Source organism: Schistocerca piceifrons, chromosome X (assembly GCF_021461385.2).
Source record: "Schistocerca piceifrons isolate TAMUIC-IGC-003096 chromosome X, iqSchPice1.1, whole genome shotgun sequence".
Lineage (NCBI taxonomy): Eukaryota > Metazoa > Arthropoda > Insecta > Orthoptera > Acrididae > Schistocerca > Schistocerca piceifrons.
In genome coordinates this window covers 215,901,749-215,927,225 of record NC_060149.1, presented here as the reverse complement: position 1 = coordinate 215,927,225, position 25,477 = coordinate 215,901,749, and the positions used below count along the sequence as shown (strand labels likewise).

Genomic DNA, 25,477 nt, shown 5'->3' with positions numbered 1-25,477 from the left:
AGAGTTTGACAGAGCACTGAAAGACCTAAGTCGAAACAAGGCCCCGGGAGTAGACAACATCCCATTAGAACTACTGACAGCCTTGGGAGTGCCAGTCCTGACAAAACTCTACCATCTGGTGAGAAAGATATATGAGACAGGCCAAATGGCTCTGAGCACTATGCAACTTAACTTCTGAGGTCATCAGTCGCCTAGAACATAGAACTAATTAAACCTAACTAACCTAAGGACATCACTCACATCAATGCCCGACGCAGGATTCGAACCTGCGACCGTAGCGGTCGCTCGGTTCCAGACTGCAGCGCCCATAACCGCACGGCCACTTCGGCCGGCTGAGACAGGCCAAATACCCGCAGACCTAAAGAAGAATATAATAATTCCAATCTCAAAGAAAGCAGGTTTTGACAGATGCGAAAATTACCGAACTATCAGTTTAATAAGTCAAGGCTGCAAAATACTAACGCGAATTCTTTACAGATGAATGGAAAAACTAGTAGAAGCCGACCTCGGGGAAGATCAGTTTGGATTCCGTAGAAATATTGGAACACGTGAGGCAATACTGACCCTACGACTTATCTTAGAAGAAAGATTAAGGAAAGGCAAACCTACGATTCTAGCATTTGTCGACTTAGAGAAAGCTTTTGACAATGTTGACTGGAATACTCTCTTTCAAATTTTGAAGGTGGCACGGGTAAAATACAGGGAGCGAAAGGCTGTTTACAATTTGTACAGAAACCAGATGGCAATTATAAGAGTCGAGGGACATGAAAGAGAAGCAGTGGTTGGGAAGGGAGTGAGACAGGGTTGTAGCCGCTCCCAGATGTTATTCAATCTGTATATTGTCGATGAAGAAGCTTGCAGAACATAGAGTAGCATGGAGAGCTGCAGCAAACCAGTCTCAGGACTGAAGACCACAACAACAACAACGTGCTTGTGTATTCTTTTTCAGTGTGACATAGTTACTAAACGTTTCACTGTCAGTCCGCCCGAAGTCGACGTAAACATCGTGTTGTGAGCGTAACATTTCCATTTACGGTACAGGTTTTCATGTGTATATTTGTCTCTCAGTTTAAACCATTTCCCAGACGAGCGTCTTCTTTTCTTCTTCTTTAAAAATAGTGGTATAGTCAGTGTTAGAAACACTTTATCTGTGTTTGTAGACATTCATACTAGTACCAAAATGCAGCGTACACAAAAGGCATCAGCTTCAAAGGCAAGATTAAATTGACAAACTTTCTTGGTACATAAACAGACATTTTCGACATATCCTTGGCCAGATAAGAGCGAAACTGATAGACAAGTTTCTTCTTTTACGAGGGCCTTAACGCGTTTTTGTAAGTTTCATTGTTCATTCGAAGAAAGTTCATGCAATAATCGGGTCCTGAGAGTAATAGGCTCATTTCGTTTAGCAGATTTTCATGGGTAAATCTCTCATTTTAAGCCATTTTCTTGTTTTCTTCTTCTTCTTTAAACATAGCACCCAAGTCAACGCCAGAACTGCGTTTGTGGTTATTCTCACTACTGTCAAAATAATCACGAATACGAAGTGTCTGCTGCTGATCATCTTATTAGCATATTGCCTGTAAGTTTTCAACATGACCTCCCTTTTGACAGAGTCAGGCAATACAGATAATGACCAGGATCCTGGATATAACATGTCTTTTAGCAACAATCACCATGGACAGCATACTGGAGTTCGCATCCAGAGCGACTTCGAGATCACGTCCTTGTTCAAAAATTTGTTCGAATTTCATCGATACTGAACACATCTAGTTTGTCATATAATGCTGACGCAGAACTCACATAACTTCCTCATAATCTTCTGGAGCTGTGGGATCTGTGTACATTTGTGCATCTGGAGCCTGTGAAATACACGCTTTATGGTTTATAGAAACTGCTCATACGGTCCAGCCATTACCCTCTCCGTGCTGAAAAATGAAGTTAGTTATACAAACAACAATTCGTATAGATAATGGTATAGGATTATCACCACTATTGTTATAGTTATTCTGTATCAAACGTGGTGCCACAGTAGTTATCACAGCCGGTTAGAGTCTGGAGGAGTAGGATCCCTTAGATCTGTCTCATGGTGCTGATTTAGGTTTCCATGGTTTTCCAAAATTACACCAAGAGGAAGTTCACTCCCTTTCACTACTCTCCTCTATCAAAAAAGACCCTATGTCTGACGTTGGAATCAATGAGGCGTTAAAATTTCTTTAGCCTTCAGTTTCGTATATCCAAATAATTTATTGGTCTCGCGTCCTGATCATTCATGCTGCCTTTCTATGAATGCTTTCAATGCTATGCTGACACAACCTGTGACGGATTTTTGTGTTGTAATTGAGGAATGAACAAATAATTTGAATGAAGACGATATTTTAAGCAATATAAGGAAGAGATATTGTCGAAGTTAATTTAGTGACGTGAAATGAAAGCCAGCGTGTATATATTTCAGTCGTGTAATTAAGCAAGTCACATTGTAGCTGAAATTAATACGTTTCCCAGACATGATAAGCTTCAGTCTTCAAAACTTGATCATCTCATATTTTTGATGCCTTTTTTCTTCTTTTTTTGCTTGTGCTATTCCTCGCTGTCATCTTGTGATCTTTGAACGTGGGAAGAAGAAAGTGCGCCTTTGAATTGCGGTTTGCTCGAGTTTGTTGGAAAGTTGTTTGAATGTGGTACAATAGCAGAAAGCAGCTTCAAAGATTTTTCGGATACTCCTAGGTTGTGATTGTGCCGTTACATGTAGCTGTCATCGCATGGTTGACGAAGAATTGTTGCCGTTTTGAAATGGGGGTCATTTACAACAAAATACGCTGTAATTTCAATATGGCTGTACGTGAATACGTCGCACTGGAGTAGCGGGCATGATCTCTATATAGCATAACAAGGCTGACTTGCCAGTAATATGTTTTCATCTAAAACTATGAAGTGTAACTAAATACATTGTGCAGGGAAGTTGTTGTGAAATTAAATTTGAGAAATCAATAAATGAAGCTCGTTCTAGCAGCAGCAGCTGCTGCTGCATGTCAGTTATTTTGCACAGGTAGTTGCTTTTACGTGGAAATCTTTAATTAAAAAAAAGAAAATAGTTTTTTGCGACGATTACTTGCCGTGAATGTCATACCGTGAGTGTTGTTAGGCCCTGATTGAAGACGTTAATTTTCAGGTAGCTGTTGGCTGGAAATTACTTTCCTAGCCAACAATGCGGCGAACTTGGCGAAATAGAATCAAGATTACTGAACTCAACGCCAATTTGGTATGTGTGCTTTGCGGAGGATATTACATAGATGCTACAACCATCATCGAATGTTTACATTCATGTAAGTCATTGTTTTCATTACACGCGTTAGTTTATTGTAGTGGTAAAAGGAAAATGATTTGACTGTAGGGTCTTGGTTCATCCGCAATATTTGTGTCGTCGTTGAACCGTATTTATTATACTGTAAAAGTTGTGGAACAAAAGTCATCACAATACTTGCAAATTATTTTGCTACGGAAAATTGACACCTTTGATTTCTTAGGTGAGGGATCTTGTGTAATTACTTTAACTCTGGAACCAAAGTTTCTTCTTAAATAGTAGACAGCCAGGCAAACAATTCGACGTGAAATAATGAACTTAGTTTCAATAACACGATTGAAAGAGATATGTAGTTTGCAGTGGAATGACAGGTTATCTGTACAGTAAATATCCCAACAGTTCCCTTTTGTACCAATGCACTTCGCTGTTTAAATTATTTGTGTACCTCTTAGAGAAGAGGGTCATCGAAGCTTAAGAGACAAATTGACATTTTTTTCCAAAAACATTGAACATCATGTGTTTACTGCTGATTCACGATTGCCATAAAATCATTTATTTTGATATGTCATACAATGTAAATCCTCGTTTGGAAATAAGTCATTGTTGTGTAACATTGGTAGTTGTTTATGTTGGCACCAAAATAGAACTTACTAAAGTGCAGTAGCATACATTGAAAGGTTTCTTCTAGGTTACAGTCAGTGCAATACCACTTTTAACTATTAACAAACTTTATAGTATTACACCACTGAGAGATTTGTCGTAATGAGATTATAGATTATAGATTGTTCTATAACAGCATTCATTATATGTGAGTGTAGCATCTGCTATACAAAGTCATAATTTTTATCTAACTAGTAGCAGTGGACCTCCCATGTTTGTGGCACAATAAAAGATCACTAGACACAATTGATAATAATATAGATACTGTGATGATTTAGCTAGGAACATTTGATATTACTATTACTTCAAGTTTAAAGTTATGTATTGCTTTTTAAGATGATGATCTATTTAACTGAACTGATGTATTTTTCTTTATATGTGAGGATCTCTGTCAGCCCCACCACAACTGTAGACAGTATACAAAAAGTACAAAATATTGTGATTTAGTTCACAGATAATCAGCTGACACTGTTTATTAAATGCTTATGTTTTGAGTGTATTCTTGGATTTCTTTCATGTATTCTAAGCTAGCCCAAATTTATCCTTACTCTTATACTTCAGCATATGTTTCAGTCCGAAATCTTGTAATTGAGTATATGTTTCAGTGGAAAGCTATAGTCTGTGTACTGTTGTTTAGTTTGTGTTACCTTTGTCTATCTCAGACTCTGTAGAGCTAATTGAAATTCATTCTTGATCATGGGTCCCATTTAAAAGCAACATAAACTGGGTGAAGGCGAAGATTCAGTACTAATCATTGGCTTTGACCTGTGAAATAACATTAAGGGCTATTGTGACATCACTTTTTGATGAGTATTTGCACAGTTGGTTGTTAGTTGCCAAAGCCAAATTACATGAAAGCATAAAACAAAGTTGTGACACTGATCTGTAGCTTAGCCTGAAGTCTATAGTCAATGTGTGCAGTAAGAAGATCCCTGACAGTTCAGTGGACTGGGCACAGCAGCTTTGTGCACCTACTGCAGTCAGTCATGGTACTTGATTTTGTTAACATTTTGATAGCAATGCCTCAATGTTTCCACAGCGCTATAGACTGTGATTGCTCTTGTCTGCAGCTATTGACACTTTGTAGTTCAAGGCCAACAACAGCATTGCCAGCTGTCAGGGATTAACTTTTGCCGACTTGACTGTAGGTTAGGTAGGAAGGAGCTAGTTTAGTTATGAGTTGGCAAAGACAACTAATGTGAAAGCAAGAAACCTGCTTGTCATGACAGACTTAATTTGTAGCTTAGTCTCTCTGAAAAAATCACCATTAATATCACGTTATATCTCAATGTTGTTCATGACATTTGTTACATGGTTCCTGCATCACTGGTCATATCTGACAACTAGAATGAAATATTCCTCTTTATCCCATGCATTTGATGTACTGGAAGGATTCTTAAAGGGATGTGAGTGACAGTATGGTGAACTCTGTTCAGGATCATCATGGAAGTCTGTAAGAAAAGGGAAACTTGAGCAGAAATAGAAAAGTTGCCATTAAAAAAAAGGGGGGGGGGGGAAGGGGATGCTAGGGACTGTAGTAATTACAGAACTGTTTCACTTGTATTTCACACACAGAAAATAGAGGTAAACATACTAAAGAAGAGAGTAAAAAAATGACTTTTACATCAGGGAAGATCAATTTGAATTTCGATCTGGAGGCTTAGATATTAAGACATGAAAATTTACCATAAAATAATGTTGGAAATAAACTACAACACCATTGTTGCTTTCATAGATCTGGAAAGGGCTTTTGGTATGGTAAACAAGAAACTTTATTTTCAAATTTATTTAGGATCATAGAAAGCTCATTTGAAAAGTGTATCAATATCAGGCTTTATGAATAACTATTAATGGGAGTCAAAGAGCAGTTAAAATCTGGAAAGTATGAGGTAGGGCTGCTGCCTTTATTCATGCAAATGAAACATGTTTATTGAGGACAGTAAATAGAGACCTAACTCACTGCATATGATTTACTTAGTTGCAGACACAGAAAAGGATCTGAACATGATGCTGGAAGTATTAGTAGTTTCTCCTAAACAATGCAAGTTATGCTGGAGATAAATACAAAATGTCATTTCTTAAGATAACATATGTAATTCTCAAATTTAAAAGAGTAATCCTTGCTAGCATCACCTTCCAGAACAAATAAGTCCAACAAGGAACCACATGAACCTAAAGATAAGGAGGACTCACCAATGCTTAACGTCTGGAATGTACTCCTGTATTGAAGTGCAAGCAGGACAGTAAGCATAAAAGACATTCTGGGAGAAAATGTTGGGGTATGGAGGGAAGTAGCAAAAATGACCTGGACAAATTCCGTACTTTATCTTATAGAGCAATTTGTTGTGCTCTGTGCAATCCAATAGGACCCAAGAGTGCAATCATTTGCCAAGTTCTGTGGTGTTTCATTCAAGGAAAAGTAGATTTCTTTAATTCCTTGTTCATTTCCAAAGCAAGTTTAATAAGCATTGTGATTACTAAATATAGAAAATACTGCTTTTTCTTTATTTTTGTTGATTGTGTTTTAAAATATGTGTGAAGGCTCTGATGGAAGCATTATTAGCCTGTAGCTGTCTTCATAACACTTTTCTAGTCTTTCTTATTTAGACAGATGGTCAACTCTTCACATTGTTATTATTTGTAATGGATACCTCGTTTGAGCTTAATTCAGTCGTTCTGTGAACAAATTACGTTAAAAGTATAGGATCAAAGTGACTAACCGAAGTTCCAACGCAGGAGGGAAGATAGTCTTTACTGTTTTGATCCTATTTGGTAATAACATGTGATATTCTCCTTGTCCATTATTATTATTATTATTATTATTATTATTTCTTTCTTGTCTCAGACGTTATGTCTGGTTAAAAATGGAAGGTGACGCGGACCTTGATCAAGCGTGACTTCCTTTTAACTGTACGGTATATGTTACATTGCATTTAGGAACTTTCGGGTAATTGAACAAGTGTCAATAATTACAGATTTCTGTAGTTGTATATATAAGTTTGGATGTAGCTGTGTTGCATTGATGTACTGGTGGATATTGTGTGGTATGACTCCTGTAGTTGACAGTATAATTGGTATAATGTCAACTTTATCCTGATGCCACATGTCCTTGACTTCCTCAGCCAGTTGGATGTATTTTTCAATTTTTTCTCCTGTTTTCTTTTGTATATTTGTTGTATTGGGTATGGATATTTCGATTAGTTGTGTTAATCTCTTCTTTTTATTGGTGAGTATGATGTCAGGTTTGTTATGTAGTGTTGTTTTATCTGTTATAATGGTTCTGTTCCAGTATAATTTGTATTCATCATTCTCCAGTACATTTTGTGGTGCATACTTGTATGTGGGAACATGTTGTTTCATAAGTTTATGTTGTAAGGCAAGCTGTTGATGTATTATTTTTGCTACATTGTCATGTCTTCTGGGGTATTCTGTATTTGCTAGTATTGTACATCCGCTTGTGATGTGATCTACTGTTCTTATTTGTTGTTTGCAAAGTCTGCATTTATCTGTTGTGGTATTGGGATCTTTAATAATATGCTTGCTGTAATATGTGGTGTTTATTGTTTGATCCTGTATTGCAATCATGAATCCTTCCGTCTCACTGTATATATTGCCTTTTCTTAGCCATGTGTTGGATGCGTCTTGATCGATGTGTGGCTGTGTTAGATGATACGGGTGCTTGCCATGTAGTGTTTTCTTTTCCCAATTTACTTTCTTTGTATCTGTTGATGTTATGTGATCTAAAGGGTTGTAGAAGTGGTTATGAAATTGCAGTGGTGTAGCCGATGTATTTATATGAGTGATTGCTTTGTGTATTTTGCTAGTTTCTGCTTGTTCTATAAAGAATTTTCTTAAATTGTCTACCTGTCCATAATGTAGGTTTTATGTCGATAAATCCCCTTCCTCCTTCTTTTCTGCTTAATGTGAATCTTTCAGTTACCGAATGTATGTGATGTATTCTATATTTGTGGCATTGTGATCGTCTAAGTGTATTGAGTGCTTCTAGGTCTGTGTTACTCCATTTCACTACTCCAAATGAGTAGGTCAATATTGGTATAGCATAAGTATTTATAGCTTTTGTCTTGTTTCTTGCTGTCAATTCTGTTTTCAGTATTTTTGTTAGTCTTTGTCTATATTTTTCTTTTAGTTCTTCTTTAATATTTGTATTATCTATTCCTATTTTTTGTCTGTATCCTAGATATTTATAGGCATCTGTTTTTTCCATCGCTTCTATGCTGTCGCTGTGGTTATCCAATATGTAATCTTCTTGTTTAGTGTGTTTTCCCTTGACTATGCTATTTTTCTTACATTTGTCTGTTCCAAAAGCCATATTTATATAATTGCTGAATACTTCTGCTATCTGTAGTAATTGGTTGAGTTGTTGATTTGTTGCTGCCAGTAGTTTTAGATCATCCGTGTATAGCAAATGTATGATTTTGTGTGGGTATGTTCCAGTAATATTATATACATAATTTGTATTATTTAGCATGTTGGATAGTGGGTTCAGAGCAAGGCAGAATGAGAAAGGACTTAATGAGTCTCCTTGGTATGTTCCACGCTTAATCTGTATTGGCTGTGATGTGATATTATTTGAATTTGTTTGGATATTAAGTGTGGTTTTCCAATTTTTCATTACTATGTTTAGGAACTGTATCAATTTAGGATCTACTTTGTATATTTCCAATATTTGTTGTAACCATGAGTGGGGTACACTATCAAAAGCTTTTTGGTAATCAATGTATGCATAGTGTAGCGACCCTTGTTTAGTTTTAGCTTGACATGTCACCTCTGCATCTATTATCAGTTGCTCTTTACATCCTCATGCTCCTTTGCAACAGCCTTTTTGTTCTTCATTTATAATTTTGTTCTGTGTTGTATGTGTCATTAATTCCTGTGTAATGACTGAAGTTAATATTTTGTATATTGTTGGTAGGCATGTTATGGGGTGATATTTAGCTGGGTTTGCTGTGTCTGCTTGATCTTTAGGTTTCAGATAAGTTATTCCATGTGTAAGTGTATCAGGGAATGTGTATGGGTCTGCAATGTAACTGTTAAATAATTTAGTTAGATGTGAATGTGTTGAGGTGAATTTCTTTAGCCAGAAATTTGCTATTTTATCTTTTCCAGGGGCTTTGTAATTGTGAGTATAATTAATTGCTTGGGTGACTTCATGTTGCAAAATTATCACTTCAGGCATTTGTGGTATCATCTTGTATGTATCTGTTTCTACTTGTATCCACCGTGCATGCCTGTTATGTTGTACTGGGTTTGACCATATGTTGCTCCAGAAATGTTCCATGTCTGTTATGTTTGGTGGATTGTCTATTTTAATGTGTGTGTTATCTATTGTCTGGTAAAATTTCTTTTGGTTTGTGTTGAATGTTTGGTTTTGTTTCCTTCTATTTTCACTTTTTTTGTATCTTCTAAGTCGTTTGGCTAATGCTTGTAATTTCTGCTTCTTTTCATCTAATTGCTCTATCACTTCTTGTTGTGAGATTTTACCTAACCTTTTTCGTTTTTTGTCTGATATTTCATTTCTTATAAATTGTGTTAGCTGTCCGATGTCTTTTCTCAGTTTTTCTATTCTGATCTGTAGCCTGTGTTGCCAACCTGGTTTTGTGGGTTTCTTCTGTGTGTTGGTTGGTTCTGATCTCTGCTTAGTGTGTATATTTAGTGTAGTGAGTGCTCCTATATAAACCAGTAGTTGTAACTCTTCCATAGTTGTGTTTTCATTTATTTTGTTGTGTATGATTGTGTTGATAGTTTTTATTGTTGTTTCGACTTGTGGGTTATTTGGCGGTCTATACAAGAATGGTCTAATGTCTGTATTTGTGTCTTTGTATTCTATATATGTCAGCTGAAATTTTTCTTCTATATCTAACATGTGTGTCACTTCGTGTTCTATTTGTGCTTGTTCTGGTGGCTGTCTTAAGATTTCGTTTTCCTCTGACTGTTTAATTGATGCGTGTTGTTCTTTGTTTTCTCTGGGATGTTTGAGTCCATTACTGTATTTTCTTCTTCTTCTGATTGCACATTATTTTGTTCCAGTATTTGTTGTACTTGTTGTTTGATGTTTTCTGATTCTGACTGGGGTATCCTGTTATTTTTTATTATTACACGGATCTGATCAGCTAGTCGTTGTTCTATTAAAAATTTTAATTCTGGATATCTGGTAATAAATGTTGTGTATACTTGTGATCTGTATCCAGTTGTGTTGGTTCCTAGGTTTGTTGCTTGGTAATAACAGAACATGAGGTGTCGATTAACTTCATCTGACCATCTCATCCTCTGTCTTTGTTTTCCTTCTAGGGTGGTTGCAGGGAGCATATCCTGCAAAACACCTCTATTTGGATTTGAATCATTTTCCAGTTGGCTAGCAGTGTCGTTACCATTGTGGGCGGGCATACGGTTCAAGCGTCGTCCCCGACCATGACGGCGCTTGTCCGAGGCTTCTTTAGTTCTGTCCTGAACCAACTAATCACACTAAAAGGGGGGTTAGCCCTATTAGTGGTTTGTTCTTTTCGTCGCCTTTTACGACTGGCAGAACATACCGGAGGCCTATTCTTTTCCCGCGCCTCCACAGGAAAATGTGATATTCTCCTTGTCCATTATTATTATTATTAATATAATGTGATTATGCTACAAGAGGTCTGTGTACAGAAAAAAGGGATCTGCCAAACACCATAAACTTTTAGGAGCAGCTGAATTCAAATTCTGCTCTGGTCTTTCTGTTTTAAATCTTTGTCACTAAATTGCTGTACACAAATACTGGGAATTCCTTTGGCAGAACTTCAGCCACTTCCTTGCTGTCTTTGTCCACCTTTTTCATCAGAATGCAGCAATGTTGTCACGACAAGAAATTTATAGTTAATTAGGTTGGGCTTCTAGATTTTGCATTCACGTTATTAGAATTTTTTCTTGTGGGATTCGTGTTAAGTTGTACATAAGCTAACACTTGTCTCAATAAATATGGCAGGGACTAGTAAATAAATGTTGAAGGTGTCAGATGTGTTTTTGTGTGATGAACCAATTTATGTGAGTGAGTCACATGAGTGACAACCTCAGCAACTGGTCAAGTAAACACATGTAAATTCTCTTAGTACCAATGCCTAAAAATGCTAAATGTATGTGAAATAAACTGTACTTGTACATAACTAGTTACTGTGAGTTCTTGATGATTTACATGGTTCCATAATATTCTCAATATTTTTATTTCCCATTTCACTTAATTGCTAATTCTGGACAATGCCATCACAATACTCCTATTTATTTATTTATTTATTTATTTATTTATTTATTCATCCATCCATCCATCCATAATCCATTCAGCACAGTGGAATAGGAATGTCTGAAAGTTTTCATAAATGAAAAATGCACATGTAAAACATGCAAAGTAGGGAATGGTAAGGTGAGGATAGAGCAAGAAGTCGACCATGGCCTTATCAGCTGAACCATTTATCATAGTGAATTTCATGTTCCATGGACCATTTTTACAATAAATCATAATGATGTGGGACAAGTCTTTTACATACACATTACAAATTAATTTTTAATATGGTTGCATACTGTTTTTTAAAATGTCTACAAATGTGACTTAATAATTCCTGCACAACACCTATTACACATTACAGTAATAGAAATACTTCTGCAGAATAGGAGTTGTCGAGAAGAAACTTTCACAATTTGTTTTCAATTGTACTTTCCTGTCTGTCAGACAATTTGTATCACTGGGTAAGCTATCAAAAATTTTGTTGCATCATTGTCCACCCCCTTCTCTCTCTCTCTCTCTCTCTCTCTCTCTCTCTCTCTCTAAAGACAATCTTAAGTGCAAATGTGGCTGATCTAAGTTACTGTAGGTGTTCTAAAATGTGCTTTTTTCACTTTAAATTCTCATCAACATGGACATCTAAGAATCATTTAGTTTCCTCCCTATTTGTTATTTCCTCACCATGTTTTACACTTACCATTGGTGTAGTACCATAGATGTGCCGAACCATTCACAGAAAACCAGTCAATGATAGTTTTAAGACTATTGTTTACTATTACATCAGTTTCTGTACTACGCTTGGATTGATTACAATACTAGTTTCATCTGGAAAAAGGACTAATACTGCTTGTTGTTTATTAGAAAGGAGATTAAGTATATGAGGGACAACAGCGGATGTAAGATTGAGCCTCGGTGAACCCCATACGTGATTTCTCACCAGTCACAATAATGTCCCCGGACTATACTAAGTACAACTTTTGGTGTTCTTTTGGTTAGATATGACATTGTCCACTGATCGACTGTGCCATCAATCCCATAAGACTTCAATTTATCCTGGAGACTACTGTGTTCCACACAGGCAAATGCCTTAGACGTGTCACAGAAAATACCAACTGGTGCTATTTTATTATTTAATGCTTGTCAAATCTGGTGAGTGAACATGTAAATGGCATCCTCAGTACAGCAACCCTTGTGAAACCCAAACTGTGATTTGCTGAGGATATTATTGTTGCTAAGGTGAGATACTGTTCTAGAATACATCACCTCACAAAATATAGCCTCAAGTCTGTTGTCGGAATTACTGATTTCTGATATTATGTTCATGTTCCTTAATTTTTTAATAACCTTTCTTCACAAATTTGAGTAGTTTCTGTAGTATGCAACTACTGCGGAGTCTCTGCTAGTTCTTGCGAACAGATACGTTCCCCTATTCTTTTCACAAGATATTTTAATCTCTGTAGGGATTCATGTGTTTTTTTTTTTTTTTACATGGCTTTTTTGATTAGCTTTCTAAGAAAGCTTTTTCGAATTATGTCATGAATTTATCATAGAGTAGATTAAATTTATGTTAGCATTTGGTTCATTATAAATTTTGTCCCAGGTAATCTCCTGTTAACTATTCTTAAAAACATTTGCCCTGGAGCTGTTAATTATTCTAACCGATTTCCACTGAGGAATATCCATACTGTTAGGCACTGTGTTATTTATCTTAATTGTGCATCATGCTCAGGGAGAACATTTGTTACTGGGTAAATAGTTATTTTTCTTGCTTTGTTGAGACTCAGCAAAGAAAACATTATCAATTAGGGTCCTATAGTCTTTATCCACCCATGTTAGGAAGTTAATTACCAAGAAGAAATTGTAGGATCCAAATAGGGTTTCCTGGTCATTTTTCCTTTCAAAATCCAGTAGAAAATCTACAACCACCCTATTAACTGCTCGCTGCTGTATGACAGATAGCATAATAAGGAAACCGAATTCCTCATAAACATTTCCCAGTTTCCCAGTGGGGATCTATAGACAGATATAATTAAAACTGAAATATTTTTCAGTATTAATTACCAAGCGCACAGTTCTACGTGCTGATCACTACAAAATCTACTAGTCTCAATGTTTTTGACCTTGTGTTCTGTCTTAATATAGGTAACAGTGAGCTGTTGGAGTTAATCTTTTATATGAAATCTATCTATCCCTGTGGTTATGTGATGCTCAGATAGGCACAGGATGCCTAGTTTTTCAGAGCAAGCAGACAAGGAGCTCTTGTACCCTATTACTGAATCCTCTAATATTTCGATGAAGTGAGCTAACCTTACTTTTTTGTGCATTCTTACAGCCAGACGGGGTAACTTTGTACCATTTTTTGAAAATACTGGACACGCCATAAATTATACATGACAACAGACATTGTAACATTTTACATCTGTAGTTACTGAGTGCTTGGAAAAGTGAAAATGTATACTAACTATGCCTTATCAGTGTAAAATTTCAGTCACTGTCATTCAGGATAACTTTAGACCAGTCTTAAAGAGAAAAGTAATTTTTCCTACACCTAATGCTCTGGATGAATTTAAATCATGCCAGAAGAAAATCAGGTGCGAATAAGAAGTGAAGACACACAATGTTAATTGAGTACTGCAGGTTTACTTTGAAATACCAGTATATTTGTATCGACCTGGTGTTGTTCAGTGTGAATTACTGTTGCCAGAGCTTTTTTCAGAGCCAACACAATTAAAGGATGATCACAAGCCTAAGAGCTTATAGGGAGTTGGAAAGACAACTGAAATAGTAACTAGAAATACCAGAGGTGATTAAAAACTGTTACTTTTAATAGAAAATAATGCAGTTAGCTGGAGCAACAGTGATTTGAAACAAAAGTGGTAAGTGATACAGAGATACCCTGACTGGTAAAATGTCACTCTGATTGACTGTAAGCATTTTATGGGGCACTTCTGTTATTTTGAATTCATTCAAAACAGTGTGCCTGAATCCTAATTCTAACCTAAAATAGGTATCTGACACAAGTAACCACAGGGATCTTGCCTTGTGTGATGGTGGCCCCCATACATTTTCTTTAAGAAGTCACGCAACCTATCTTTCCCTTTCCTGTTCAGGTGTAGGCTGTGTCTAGTATCCCCATCTTCGAATTGTAGCAACAGGCACTGTCCTCATATTAGTTTCTATTTCAGTCAGCAACAGTCTGCTCAACTCACTGTTCACACAACTTCAGCAGTGTTGACCCAAGGTTAGTCATGGTGCTGCAGGAAGTCCACAAAACTCACATTTATGTGTGTGCACTGATGAACCAAAACATTATGACCACCTGGTTTATAGCTTGTCTGTCTGTCTTTAGAATGAAATACGTCACTGATTCTGCGTATCAGAGATCCGACACATGTTTGATAGGTTTGTGGAGGTATGTAGCATTAGACATCTATGCACAGGCCATGTAATTCATATAAATAATGGGCCACTAATTTGCGTACGCATTGATGGTGCCGTCTGATAGTGACCCAGATGAGTTCCATAGGATTTACATCAGGTGAATTTGGTCTCCGAGACATCAACGTGAATTCACTATAATGTTCCTCAAACGACTGTAGCATGGTTCTTGGCCCGAGACATGGACAATTATACTGCTGAAGGATGACATTGCCATCAGGGAAGACATCAAGTGTGAAGGGATGGAGGTGGTTCACAGCTGTCAGTGTGTCTTCAGTTACTGCCACAGGTCCCATGCAAGTGCAGGAGAATGTCTCCTAGCATACTGTTGTTCCCACCAGCCTGTGTACGTGACACACTGGACTTTTCAAGCTGCTGTTCACCTCGATGGCAGTGTTTGTGGAGACGACCATCGACCTAGTGTAGCGAAAATGAAATTCACCTGAAGAGGCGCCACGTTTCCATTCATCAACAGTTGAATCCTGATGGTCCCATGCCCACTGCAATCATACTTGAGGATGTCGTTGAGTCAAAGTGTGAACATGTAGGGGTTTGTCTGCTGCAGAGCTCCATGTCCAACGACGTACAATGAATGGTGTGCTCCGAAACACTTAGGTGTGCACCAGCATCGTGCACTTTCAGTAGAGATGCCGCAGACCACCATCTATCCACCTTTATAGAGCAAAAAAGCCTCTGAACCCTATGTTCTGTGAAGAGCTGTAGACATCCAACTATTTAGCACCTAGTGGTAGTTTCACTGCCCTTCTACCTCATTCCATAGGTGCTCATGACAGTAGCATGTGAACATTTGACAGTTTCACCATTTTCGAGATATTTGCTCACAGGCTCTCCCTAATAATAATCTGCCCTATGTCAAAGTCTCTTATCTCAGCTGATTTCCCCATTTGCAGCCCATAACTTTGCTAGGGTGACCCTCCGCCCACATCTTCTCCACTTAAATATTTCTGTTACCGCGTCTCGTGCTCTCAGCACCACCAGGCGGCACCCAACTTCGCAGTGGGCAGTGGTCATATTGTTTTGCTACTCCTGTTTATTCCAGGTCACCCCTAGTTCTGTGACATCTGTCCTTAGCCAGGCTGATCCTTGCTCCACCTACTACAATAACCTGACCCTTTTTGTCATATTCTTTGCACAAAAACCCTTTGTCCTCAAGTCGCCTGCCTTAAGGCTAGCACTTGGCTTCACAGTACTTTTGTACTAGCACCCGGTTTTTAATTTGTCCTGAACCATGTGGCCTACACCTCTCCTATGGCTACTACATAGCAGCAAGGCTCATTTCTTCCTACTCTGTTTTGGAACTGACCTACACTTAGTTTCTTTGCTAGAAATTTGCTGCACCTCATGACCTTTTCCCCCCTTCAGACTATCTAGTTAAAATTTCGCGTGTTCTAATTCAGCCTCTTCACCGATTCTTATGTCTTTTTTACATAGCCTACTGTTTTGTGGGTCAGCCTCGCTGAGTTCTCCATATACCCCATTACAGTCATGAAAACGAAATCCCAACCCACCATCTACACCCACCACTCCCTCTTTGACTATCCTATGGTAACATCCACACTTACCACACACACATTGCAACACTGATTACTTGCAGAGAAAACAGAATAAAATCACTTAACACACTTTACACTACACCAATTTTTGTTATTTGTGAGTTGCAAAAATTAGGACTACAGGTTAGCACTTTCAAGTGTATGATGTAACTTGGGAAAACCTTGGAAAACTCAACTCAGGACAGTCGGACAAGGAACGAATCCTGCCCCTCCCACCTTCCTTGATATATAATTGGGAAAGAAAACCACATGTAGCTCGTCTACAAGGAGCTTACAGTGTGCACAAGGAGTGTAATCAGTGATATTACTAGAACACAAAACTTTGTTATATTATATAAACTTTTGGAAAAATGTAAATACGTGAACATGTTACCTAACACTGCTGAAAAATATAAACGCATGGACACCTGCCAACACGTACAATTATTCCTGCAACAGATTCCCTTCTCAGAGGGGGTTGTATTGCACTTTATCTGAAACAGGGAAAACAAACGAACAATTAGAAACATTCTTGTGCAAAAACACACACAACATATAGTAAAAATTGTTTTCCATAGGCATAAATGGTAACTGTGATCCCTCTAATAACATCAGTTAGAGTATTGTAACATTTCCTGTAATAAGATGCTGCAGATGTTGTGTTGTATGGCTGTTATTTTGATCCCATTGGTGTCTACTGGAACTTCGACCCTAGTTGATAATGCTTTCTTTGGTGGAGCTCAAAGCAAGAAAATAACTGTTTACCTAGCAACAAATGCTCTCTGTGGATTATGATGCACAGTTAGTTAGGATACATAACATAGTGCCTTACAGTCTGGATACTCCTCAGTGGAAACCAGTTAGAATAATTAATGGCTCCAGGACAAACAGTTTTAAGAATAGTTTGCAGATTACCTGAGATGATGAAGAGGCGACCTGGGATGAAATTTGTTATGAACCAAATGCTGACATAAAATTTAAACTATTCCACAATAAAGTCATATCATAATTTGGAAATACGAGGCGTGTTTTTTAAGTAAGTATCATTTTGAAATTAAAAAAAAGACATGCTAAGATATCTCAATAATTTTATTTTTAGATGAAAGCCTGTATCTCAATCTACTTTTCTACATAATTTCCGTCAATACTGAGGCACTTGTCATAACATACCAGTTTTTGAATACCCTCCTCATAGAAGTCTGCTTCCTGACTGACTGACATAGAAGTCTCCCCTGACCTTGTGTTCTGGGTGACTTTCCTGAACTCTACTCCTTTTCCTTCACCCTCCGTTCCTGCCCCTCAACACTTCTGCCAGAAGAAGAAGTCACTGCTTCCAAGAGCTAGCAACCTGTATATCTGTTATATGCATGTTCTCCTGCCACCACTTGGTGAGTAGATTTACCCATCCAATTACATTATATTTTCTACATGAGCTGTATCAGTCGTATTCCCAGCATATACACTCATGCAAGTCAGCTGCATGTAGACACCATGTTGCATGAGCTCATTGAATAATTGTTAGTGCAAAACTCTTGTGAACTGTGCAATCACTGTTCGCCCTGGTGTTAAGGAGTAGAGAATCAAAGTTAATACCAATCGTCAAAAGTAATGTTTAATCATTGATGCAAAGAATTTGAAGAAAATATTTTTAAAGTGATGATACTGAGTTTGAGAGAGCCACCAAAGAAGTTTTTTTGCATGTAGTACAATAAGGAAAATACTATGTATATTTTGTCAATAAAATTTTTTATGATATTTTAAAGCAACGCATCAGTTAGATGTTCAATAAGTGCTCTTGCTTACTGAGTGAGACAGACACAAGGGTTGTACTCAGGGTGACAATAACATTTCAAATCCCCATCCAATTATCCTGATCTAGGTTTTCCACCATTTCCCTAATTTGTGATTGACCTGTTCCTTTGAAAAGGACATGGCCGGTTTCCTTCTCTAATCAGAGCTCGTCATCTGTTTTTATGGTCTCATCAATGGGACAGTAAACCCCCATCTTTCTTCCTCTCACAGTTATCTGTGTGTATATTGGTGTCTTTTTTAAACTTTTATATTCAAGCTTTCATCTCCTGCAGCATATAAATAATGGAGTAATAATAGTCCTCATTTGTAATAAATAGCCTGCTTCATTCTAGTACTCGCAGCATTGCAGATTGGCCTGGGTGATCCAATACAGTCTACTGCAGTCAGACTACTGCACATTGATGTAGGTGTAATGGTTAACATTTAATAAGTGTGTATAGTATGTATTCAATAAGGCAGTCTGCAATAAGATTTAGGTGGACCTTTTTTATCTTGTCTAAATCCACTTCAACTTCATTGTTGAGTAAGACAATAGTTTCAGTGACAGGAGGATGAATGAAAGTGAAGTTTGATGAGCACAGTTTGTCAATGCAACAGTTGAACCATAGAATATGCCCTTCCTCATGTCCTAACAGAAAGCTAATCATGTTGTTAAGTACATTTTTACCAGTCTGGTGTCAATTTGTTCTTTTATTTCCCACTTTCTACTGGATGTTTCTAGTTTTAGTGATAAACAGAGGACAACTCTATTTTTTACCATTGTACTCACAAGACATATAATAGTTGTCAAGAAAGATGTTTCTCCAGTAAATGCATAGAGAGATGACCTTCAGTCTCAATACATTTATTTATCTGTATTGTAAAGGGTTATCGACAAAACAATATTTTGTTGTCAGTGTCTTTGTGGGCATTTATAATATGTTCAATCGTATTTGTATGATTTGTAGGCATTCCTTGTTACATTTTCTCTTTTAAGACACCACAGAGAAAGAAGTTTGGAGGTGTAAGATTGGATGGTCTAGAAGACCAATTTATTATACAGCAACTTCCAGTCCAGCAACTGCTGCAATTTCTATCAAAAATCTCCTGCACTTTGCCTAAGTAATGTGTTGGCCAACTATCAAGCTGGAACCACATAATTGAAGATCATATAGCAATAAAATAAAGACCAACAAGTTTACACATCAAATTTTAATTGACCAAGGACACTGGTGATCTACTTCATCCAGTCCATGTGGGTTTATGATCTGCTTCATCCAGTCCATGTGGGTTTATTGAGCTGCAGTAAGGCATTGTTATGTCTGTTTTCATCATGATTCATGAAAATTCATCATCTCATAACACTGCATGGGGAAAAATTCTGGATTTATTTCTATTTTTCGCAAACCGGCTGTGATGTCCTAAGAACTTTAGTCTGTGATATTTCAGAGTCACAAGCAATATTTCGACAACTTTTGTGATTGTTTACACCAGTAGCATCTATCACAGCATTTTCTCCCCATTTTAGTTCATCTACATGCTCTTTTTACAACACACATTTCCTCTGGTCATGACAGCATTTGTGGTCTCCCAGGTTCACCATAAATTAATCATGACTGGAATACCATAAAACAGCAGAAAAGACTGATGTAAGTCTGCCATATGATGTTGTTCTACAACACAGACAGAAGATAAACACAGACCAATGCTCTTTGCATTTAGATATTTACAACAGGAGGATAAGAAAGTCTATCTATCAGGTGACCCTGTTGAACAAAGCTAAGTACAAACTGAGCAAAACTAACTCTCTGTTCAGTATAAATGCTCACATAAACACAACAATTTCCCATTGTGTGCTGTGAGCTGGTTCAAGCAGTCTAACTTTCCACTTAAATTCTGTATGTACAATTCTGCTTATGATGTTGGTTTTGGACCTTATTTCAAGAAAGAAAAAGAATTTAAAAATAAAATATAGTCAGTACAACTTTCACTTCTTTTCCTACAGAACATGAATAATTTTTTAAAAATGTGGCTTATCATTTTCAAAAAATGTAGTGTCCTGAATGTTTCACTAAGAGTGCTACCTGGCAGAAAGTGAACAGTGCCATATTGTATTCCCCTGTATTAATGTTAATTTGGTCTGTGCTATTTTCTAGGGGAGGGGGTGGATTGTTCTAATAATATTTTCATGCTTCAAGTTCAGTGACTTGCCATGTATAAGTTTGAAAACATAAATAAGCTTTTGGACAATGTCCTTCTTCATAGCTAACCACAGAATATACTGTCATAGCTACATGGTTGTGGCTGATTATATTGTATTGATACTGCACCTCATGTGTCGGCTGGAATGAGAGAGAGGGGCAGAGGGGAGGCTCACACACATCTGCATCGTGCATAAGATGTGACTGTGTAGTCTCGTGTATATTCAGATGAATTCTTCTTGAGAAGTCAGCTGAGTAATATCCTCACAGATAATAATCAACTTGATTTTTGTCAGTGCAGTTCACTGAGCTATCCTGCATTCACATGTAGTGTAGGTTCTGTCTGTTAGCAATAATTTGCAATAAGTTTTAACAAAGGATAAATATTTGTAAAGTATCTTCAGTTTCAGAAAAAAAACATTTTTTTGAATTCCACCTTATCTGTAAAAAGTTATTCAGTTGGTTGGTTGGTTTGAAGATTAAAGGGACCAAACTTCATAGGTCATCGGTCCAAGTTATTCAGTAAACATGTTTAACATTTTTACTTATACAATTACATGCTTCATTAATCTGAGATTAATTCTAATTATTTTAAAAAAATTAAGGTTTTTGCTATTTATAACTTAATTTGTGTGTTTTATTACTTTCAGTTTGCAAGTCTTGCATTGTCCGTTACCTGGAAGCAAATAAATATTGTCCAATATGTGATGTTCAGGTTCATAAAACACGACCTCTTCAAAATATTCGCTCAGATGCAACTTTACAGCATTTGGTTTACAAATTGGTGCCCGGATTATATCAGAGTAAGTAAATCACCACAGTAAGAGGGAAATTGTTACAGCCTTTTCTGTTTTAACTGTCTCAATTAATGTTAAAAATTTTGAACTCCTAAGTTGAGAGAAGCCTCATATATACCATCAGAGTATTGTTAAAGTACACTAGATAAGTAAACAGTAAGGTCAGTAGTGAATATGTTACATACAAACATATAGGGTGACAGTTACTGAACTACATGAAATAAAATCATCATAACTTCTGAACGGTTTGCATTAGGACATTCAAACTGCATGTTTGGCCACGGAGCATGATGGGAATTAGTATGTGCTCTATGGTTTGGTGTAGCGGCGAAGCCCACTTTCATTTGGATGGATTTGTCAGTAAGCAAAATTTGTGCATTTGGGGATGGAGAAAACACATTTTGCAATCTAGAAGTCTCTTCACCTTCAATGGGTGACTGTGTGGTGTGGAATGTCCAGTCACGGAGTAATTGATGCAATATTCCTGGATAGCATGGTGATTACTGAACAGTACATGAAGGTTTTGGAAGATGATTTCACCCCCATTAACCAAAGTGACCCTGGCTTCGACAAGTTGTTGTTCATGCAAGATGGAGCTTGACCCCATCAAAGCAGGAGAGTATTTGATGTCCTGAAGGAGCACTTTGGGACCGAATTCTGGCTCTGGGGTACCCAGAGGCCACTGGCATGGGTCTCGATTGGCCGCCATATTCTCCAGATTTGAACACAAATGACTACTTTTTGTGGGGCTACATTAAATACAAGGCTACAGCAATAACCCCAGAACCATTGCTGAGCTGAAAACAGGCATTCAGGAGGTCATCGACGGCATTGATGTTCCGACACTTCAGCGGGTCATGCAGAATTTCGCTATTCGTCTGCGCCACAACATCACCAATGATGGCAGGCATATCAAACATGTCATATCCTAAATCCGAATATCCGTAGTGATGTGTTCATGTTGAATGAAGTGTGTGCACACCGTAGTTTGTAATTAATTTATGTTTTTTTCATATAGTTCAATAACTGTCACCCTTTAGTTGTTGCATTGAATTTTAATCAGGCAGGCTGCAGTATCCTTTGAATTACAGTCCTGTGCTAAAAAAAAAACTAAAATAATGTTATTTTTCTAGCTTTATAATAGTTACTCTTTATAATGTGAAGTGATAAAACTTCCAGATGAATAATGGGATATAGTTGTAATTTTACATTTCATTCAACTCGATGAAAGAGGAGAACTCTTCAGTGTATAAGTATGGAACTGGCATCAATGTGCTCTGGAAGAGCTGCACTATGTTTTCATTGTAGTTTTATTTGTAGCAACAAATTATTAAGACAGTGTATGGATAGTTTACGAAAATGCATTTTGTAACATTACTTAATTTTTGATATAAGGTAATTTTTTTGTTATTGAAGTCAGGTAGGCCCCCCCTAAATACATTACACAAATGAAATCTTAAAATACATTTTCGTCTACTCCAAATTAGAACTCTGTCTGAGTTTTCTGACATGAGATAAATTCAGTTAAATATGACACACAATGGTCTGCTTACATATCAAGTACTAAGTGATCACCGTTATGGGTTAATTATGAAAAACTGAACATTAGGTTTATAATTAACCTGTTATTAGGTCTTCCGATCTGCCTACTTATTTCTAACATAACAAAAATAGGATTGTTTGTTTATCGTAGCGAGGAAAGAAATCTTAAATACGCCAAATGGTATTGGGAGTTAGAACAAAAGCAATACAAAAAACAGTACATCACTATTGCAGCAATTGTATTGTAAACAGCAGTGTATGATGTAGACTGAATTCCTGAGATGAACTTCAGTTGTAGTTAATTGCTGATAAGGCCTTCATACTAAAATGTTAAAACTTTTTTTAAAAAAAGTAATTTTATTATGATGCTACTTACCATTATAAAGTGTGCACTCCAGACATGAAGCTGAATAAGCTTCTGTTTCATTTCTGTCATGATAACTAAACAATCTACTGACATCACTCAACGTCTACATCTACATATATATGCTGCAAGCCACCATATGGTTGATGGTGGAGGGTACCTTGTACTATTACTAATGATTTCCTCTCCTGTTCCACTCCAAATAGAGTGAGGGAAAAATGACTGTCTATTTGCCCTTGTATGAGTATAATTTCTCTTATCTTCATGGTCTTAGTGAGAAATGTATGCTGACGGCAGTAGAATTTTTCTGCAGACAGCTTCAAATGCTGGTTCTCTGAATTTTCTCAGTAGTGTTCTTCAAAACAAGTGTCACTTTCCCTCCAGGGATTTCCATGTGATTTCACAAAGCATCTCTGTAATACTTCTATGTTGTTAGAACCTACTGGTAACAAACATAGCATCTCATCTCTGAGTGGATTCCATGTCATCCTATAAATCTGACATAGTGGTGATCCCAAACACATGAGCAGTTCTCAAGAATGGTTTACCTATGTCATATATGTGGCCTCTTTTACAGGTGAATCACACTTTCCTAAAATTCTCCCAATAACCGTTTGCTTTCCCTACTACAACAATCCTTACATGCACATTCCATTTCATATCACTTTGCAGTGATACACCTAGATATTTAATCAGTGTGACTTTGTCAAGCACCACACTGCTGTATTCAGACATTACAGGATTGTTTTTCCTGCTCATGAGCATTAACTTCCATTTTTCTACATTTAGAACTAGCTATCATTTATCACACCAACTAGAAATTTTGTTCAAGTCATCTAGTCTTCTCCAGTTACTCAATGATGACATATTCTTATACACCACAGCATCATCAGCAAACAGCCGCAGATTGCTGCTCACCCTGTCAGTCAGACCATTTGCGTATATGGAGAATAACAGTGATCCTATCACACTTCCCAGGGGCACTCTCGACAATACCCTTGTCTCTGATGAATACTACCTGTCAAGAACGACATGTTCTGTTCTATTATGCCAGAAGTCTTCAAGACACATATTTGGGAGGCAATTCTTTATGGTCATACCTTCATTAACAATCTGCAGTTGGGTACGGTATGAAATACTTTCTGAAAATCGAGGAATGTGGAATCTGCCTGTTGCCCTTCATCCATAATATGCAGGATTTCATGTGAGAAAAGGGCAAGTTGAGTATCACACAAGCAGTGCTTTCTAAAACTGCTGATTTGTGGACAGAAACTTTTCTGTCTTAAAGAAAATTATTATATTCGATCTGATAATATGTTGAAGAACTCAGCAGCAAACTGATGTTACAGATAGTGGTTTGTGATTTTGAGGGCTTGTTCTTTTATCTGCTTTATATAGAGGAGTCAATTTGCTTTTTTTCCAGATGCTTGAGACTCCGTGCTATGCGAGAGATTTGCAATAAATGTGAACTAAGTGAGGGGACATTGTCGGAGAACACTCTTTGTGAAATTGAATTGGGATGCCATTCGGACTTGGCAACTTATTTGTTTTCAACTCCTTCAGTTGGGTCTCTAAGCTAGCGATACTTATTACTATGTTCTGCATAAAGGAGTCTGTGTGATGGTCAAGCAACAATGTGTTTGTATGATTTTCCTGTGGGAAAAGTTTCTTAAATGCGAAACTTAAAACTTTGGCTTTCCTTTTGATGTTCCTACTGCCTCACGAGAGTGGTCAACGAGTCTTTCACTCACTTAGCAATGGTATGTAAGACAGAATTTTCTTGGGTTCTTGGCATGCTCTTTTGCCAAGGTACGATGGTGGAAGTGGTTGTATGCTTTCCACATTGATCTTTTTACAGATGCACAAATCTAGTTTTGCCTGTTGTTATCTACATGTTCCCTATGTGAACCAACAGTGCAACAGCCTTTGCATCCTCAGCATTTTAAGAATATCGTTATTAAACCACAGTGGGTCTCTTCCGTCCTTAATCCACTTATTAGGCACATATGTCTGCAGAGCACTATTTACAGTCTTTTTAAACTTTGCCCATAACTCATCATGCCCATTATAATGGAACTAAATGATTGCAGTTCATTGTCTATCTGGGATGCTATCAGCTGTTTACTGCTCTTTCCAGCAAAAATACTCTTAGCCTTTTTGATTGATTTATGATATTTAGTAACCACTGTCACTAAGATACCGTGATCACTAATCCCTGTCTCTATACTGACAGTGTCAGTATGGTCAGGTCTGTTAGTAGCTACAAGGTCTAGTGTATATTTCCATTGTGTGTGGGCTGTCGAACATGTTCAAAAGTACTTCTCAAGACTGTCTGTCTGTACCCCCTGCAATGAATCTATGGGTGTCCCAGCCTATACTTGGTAGGCTAAAGTCACCTCCAGCTGATATTGCATAATCTGGATGTTTCCACACTACTGACCATAGACTTTCCTTGAATGACTCTAAAATTGTCACAGCAGAATCTGACAATAGCCAGTAAAAGAAGTCCAACAATTAACTTGATTTCTCATAAGCCTGTTATAGTAGAATCTGATGGCCA

The 25,477-nt window shown here is 37.2% G+C and overlaps 1 protein-coding gene across 2 annotated transcripts in view; it reads left to right on the top strand.

Moving 5' to 3' along the window:
• The first annotated feature begins 2,627 nt into the window (after positions 1-2,627).
• LOC124721229 overlaps positions 2,628-25,477 on the top strand; it is an 89,290-nt gene continuing 66,440 nt past the window's right edge. For both annotated transcript variants that reach the window (XM_047246085.1, XM_047246084.1), the window contains exons 1-3: positions 2,628-3,049; positions 3,173-3,326; positions 20,865-21,017. In XM_047246085.1, the coding sequence (XP_047102041.1) occupies positions 3,209-3,326; positions 20,865-21,017 (271 nt within the window). In that variant the 5' untranslated portion in view covers positions 2,628-3,049; positions 3,173-3,208. The remainder of the gene's footprint in view (positions 3,050-3,172; positions 3,327-20,864; positions 21,018-25,477) is intronic.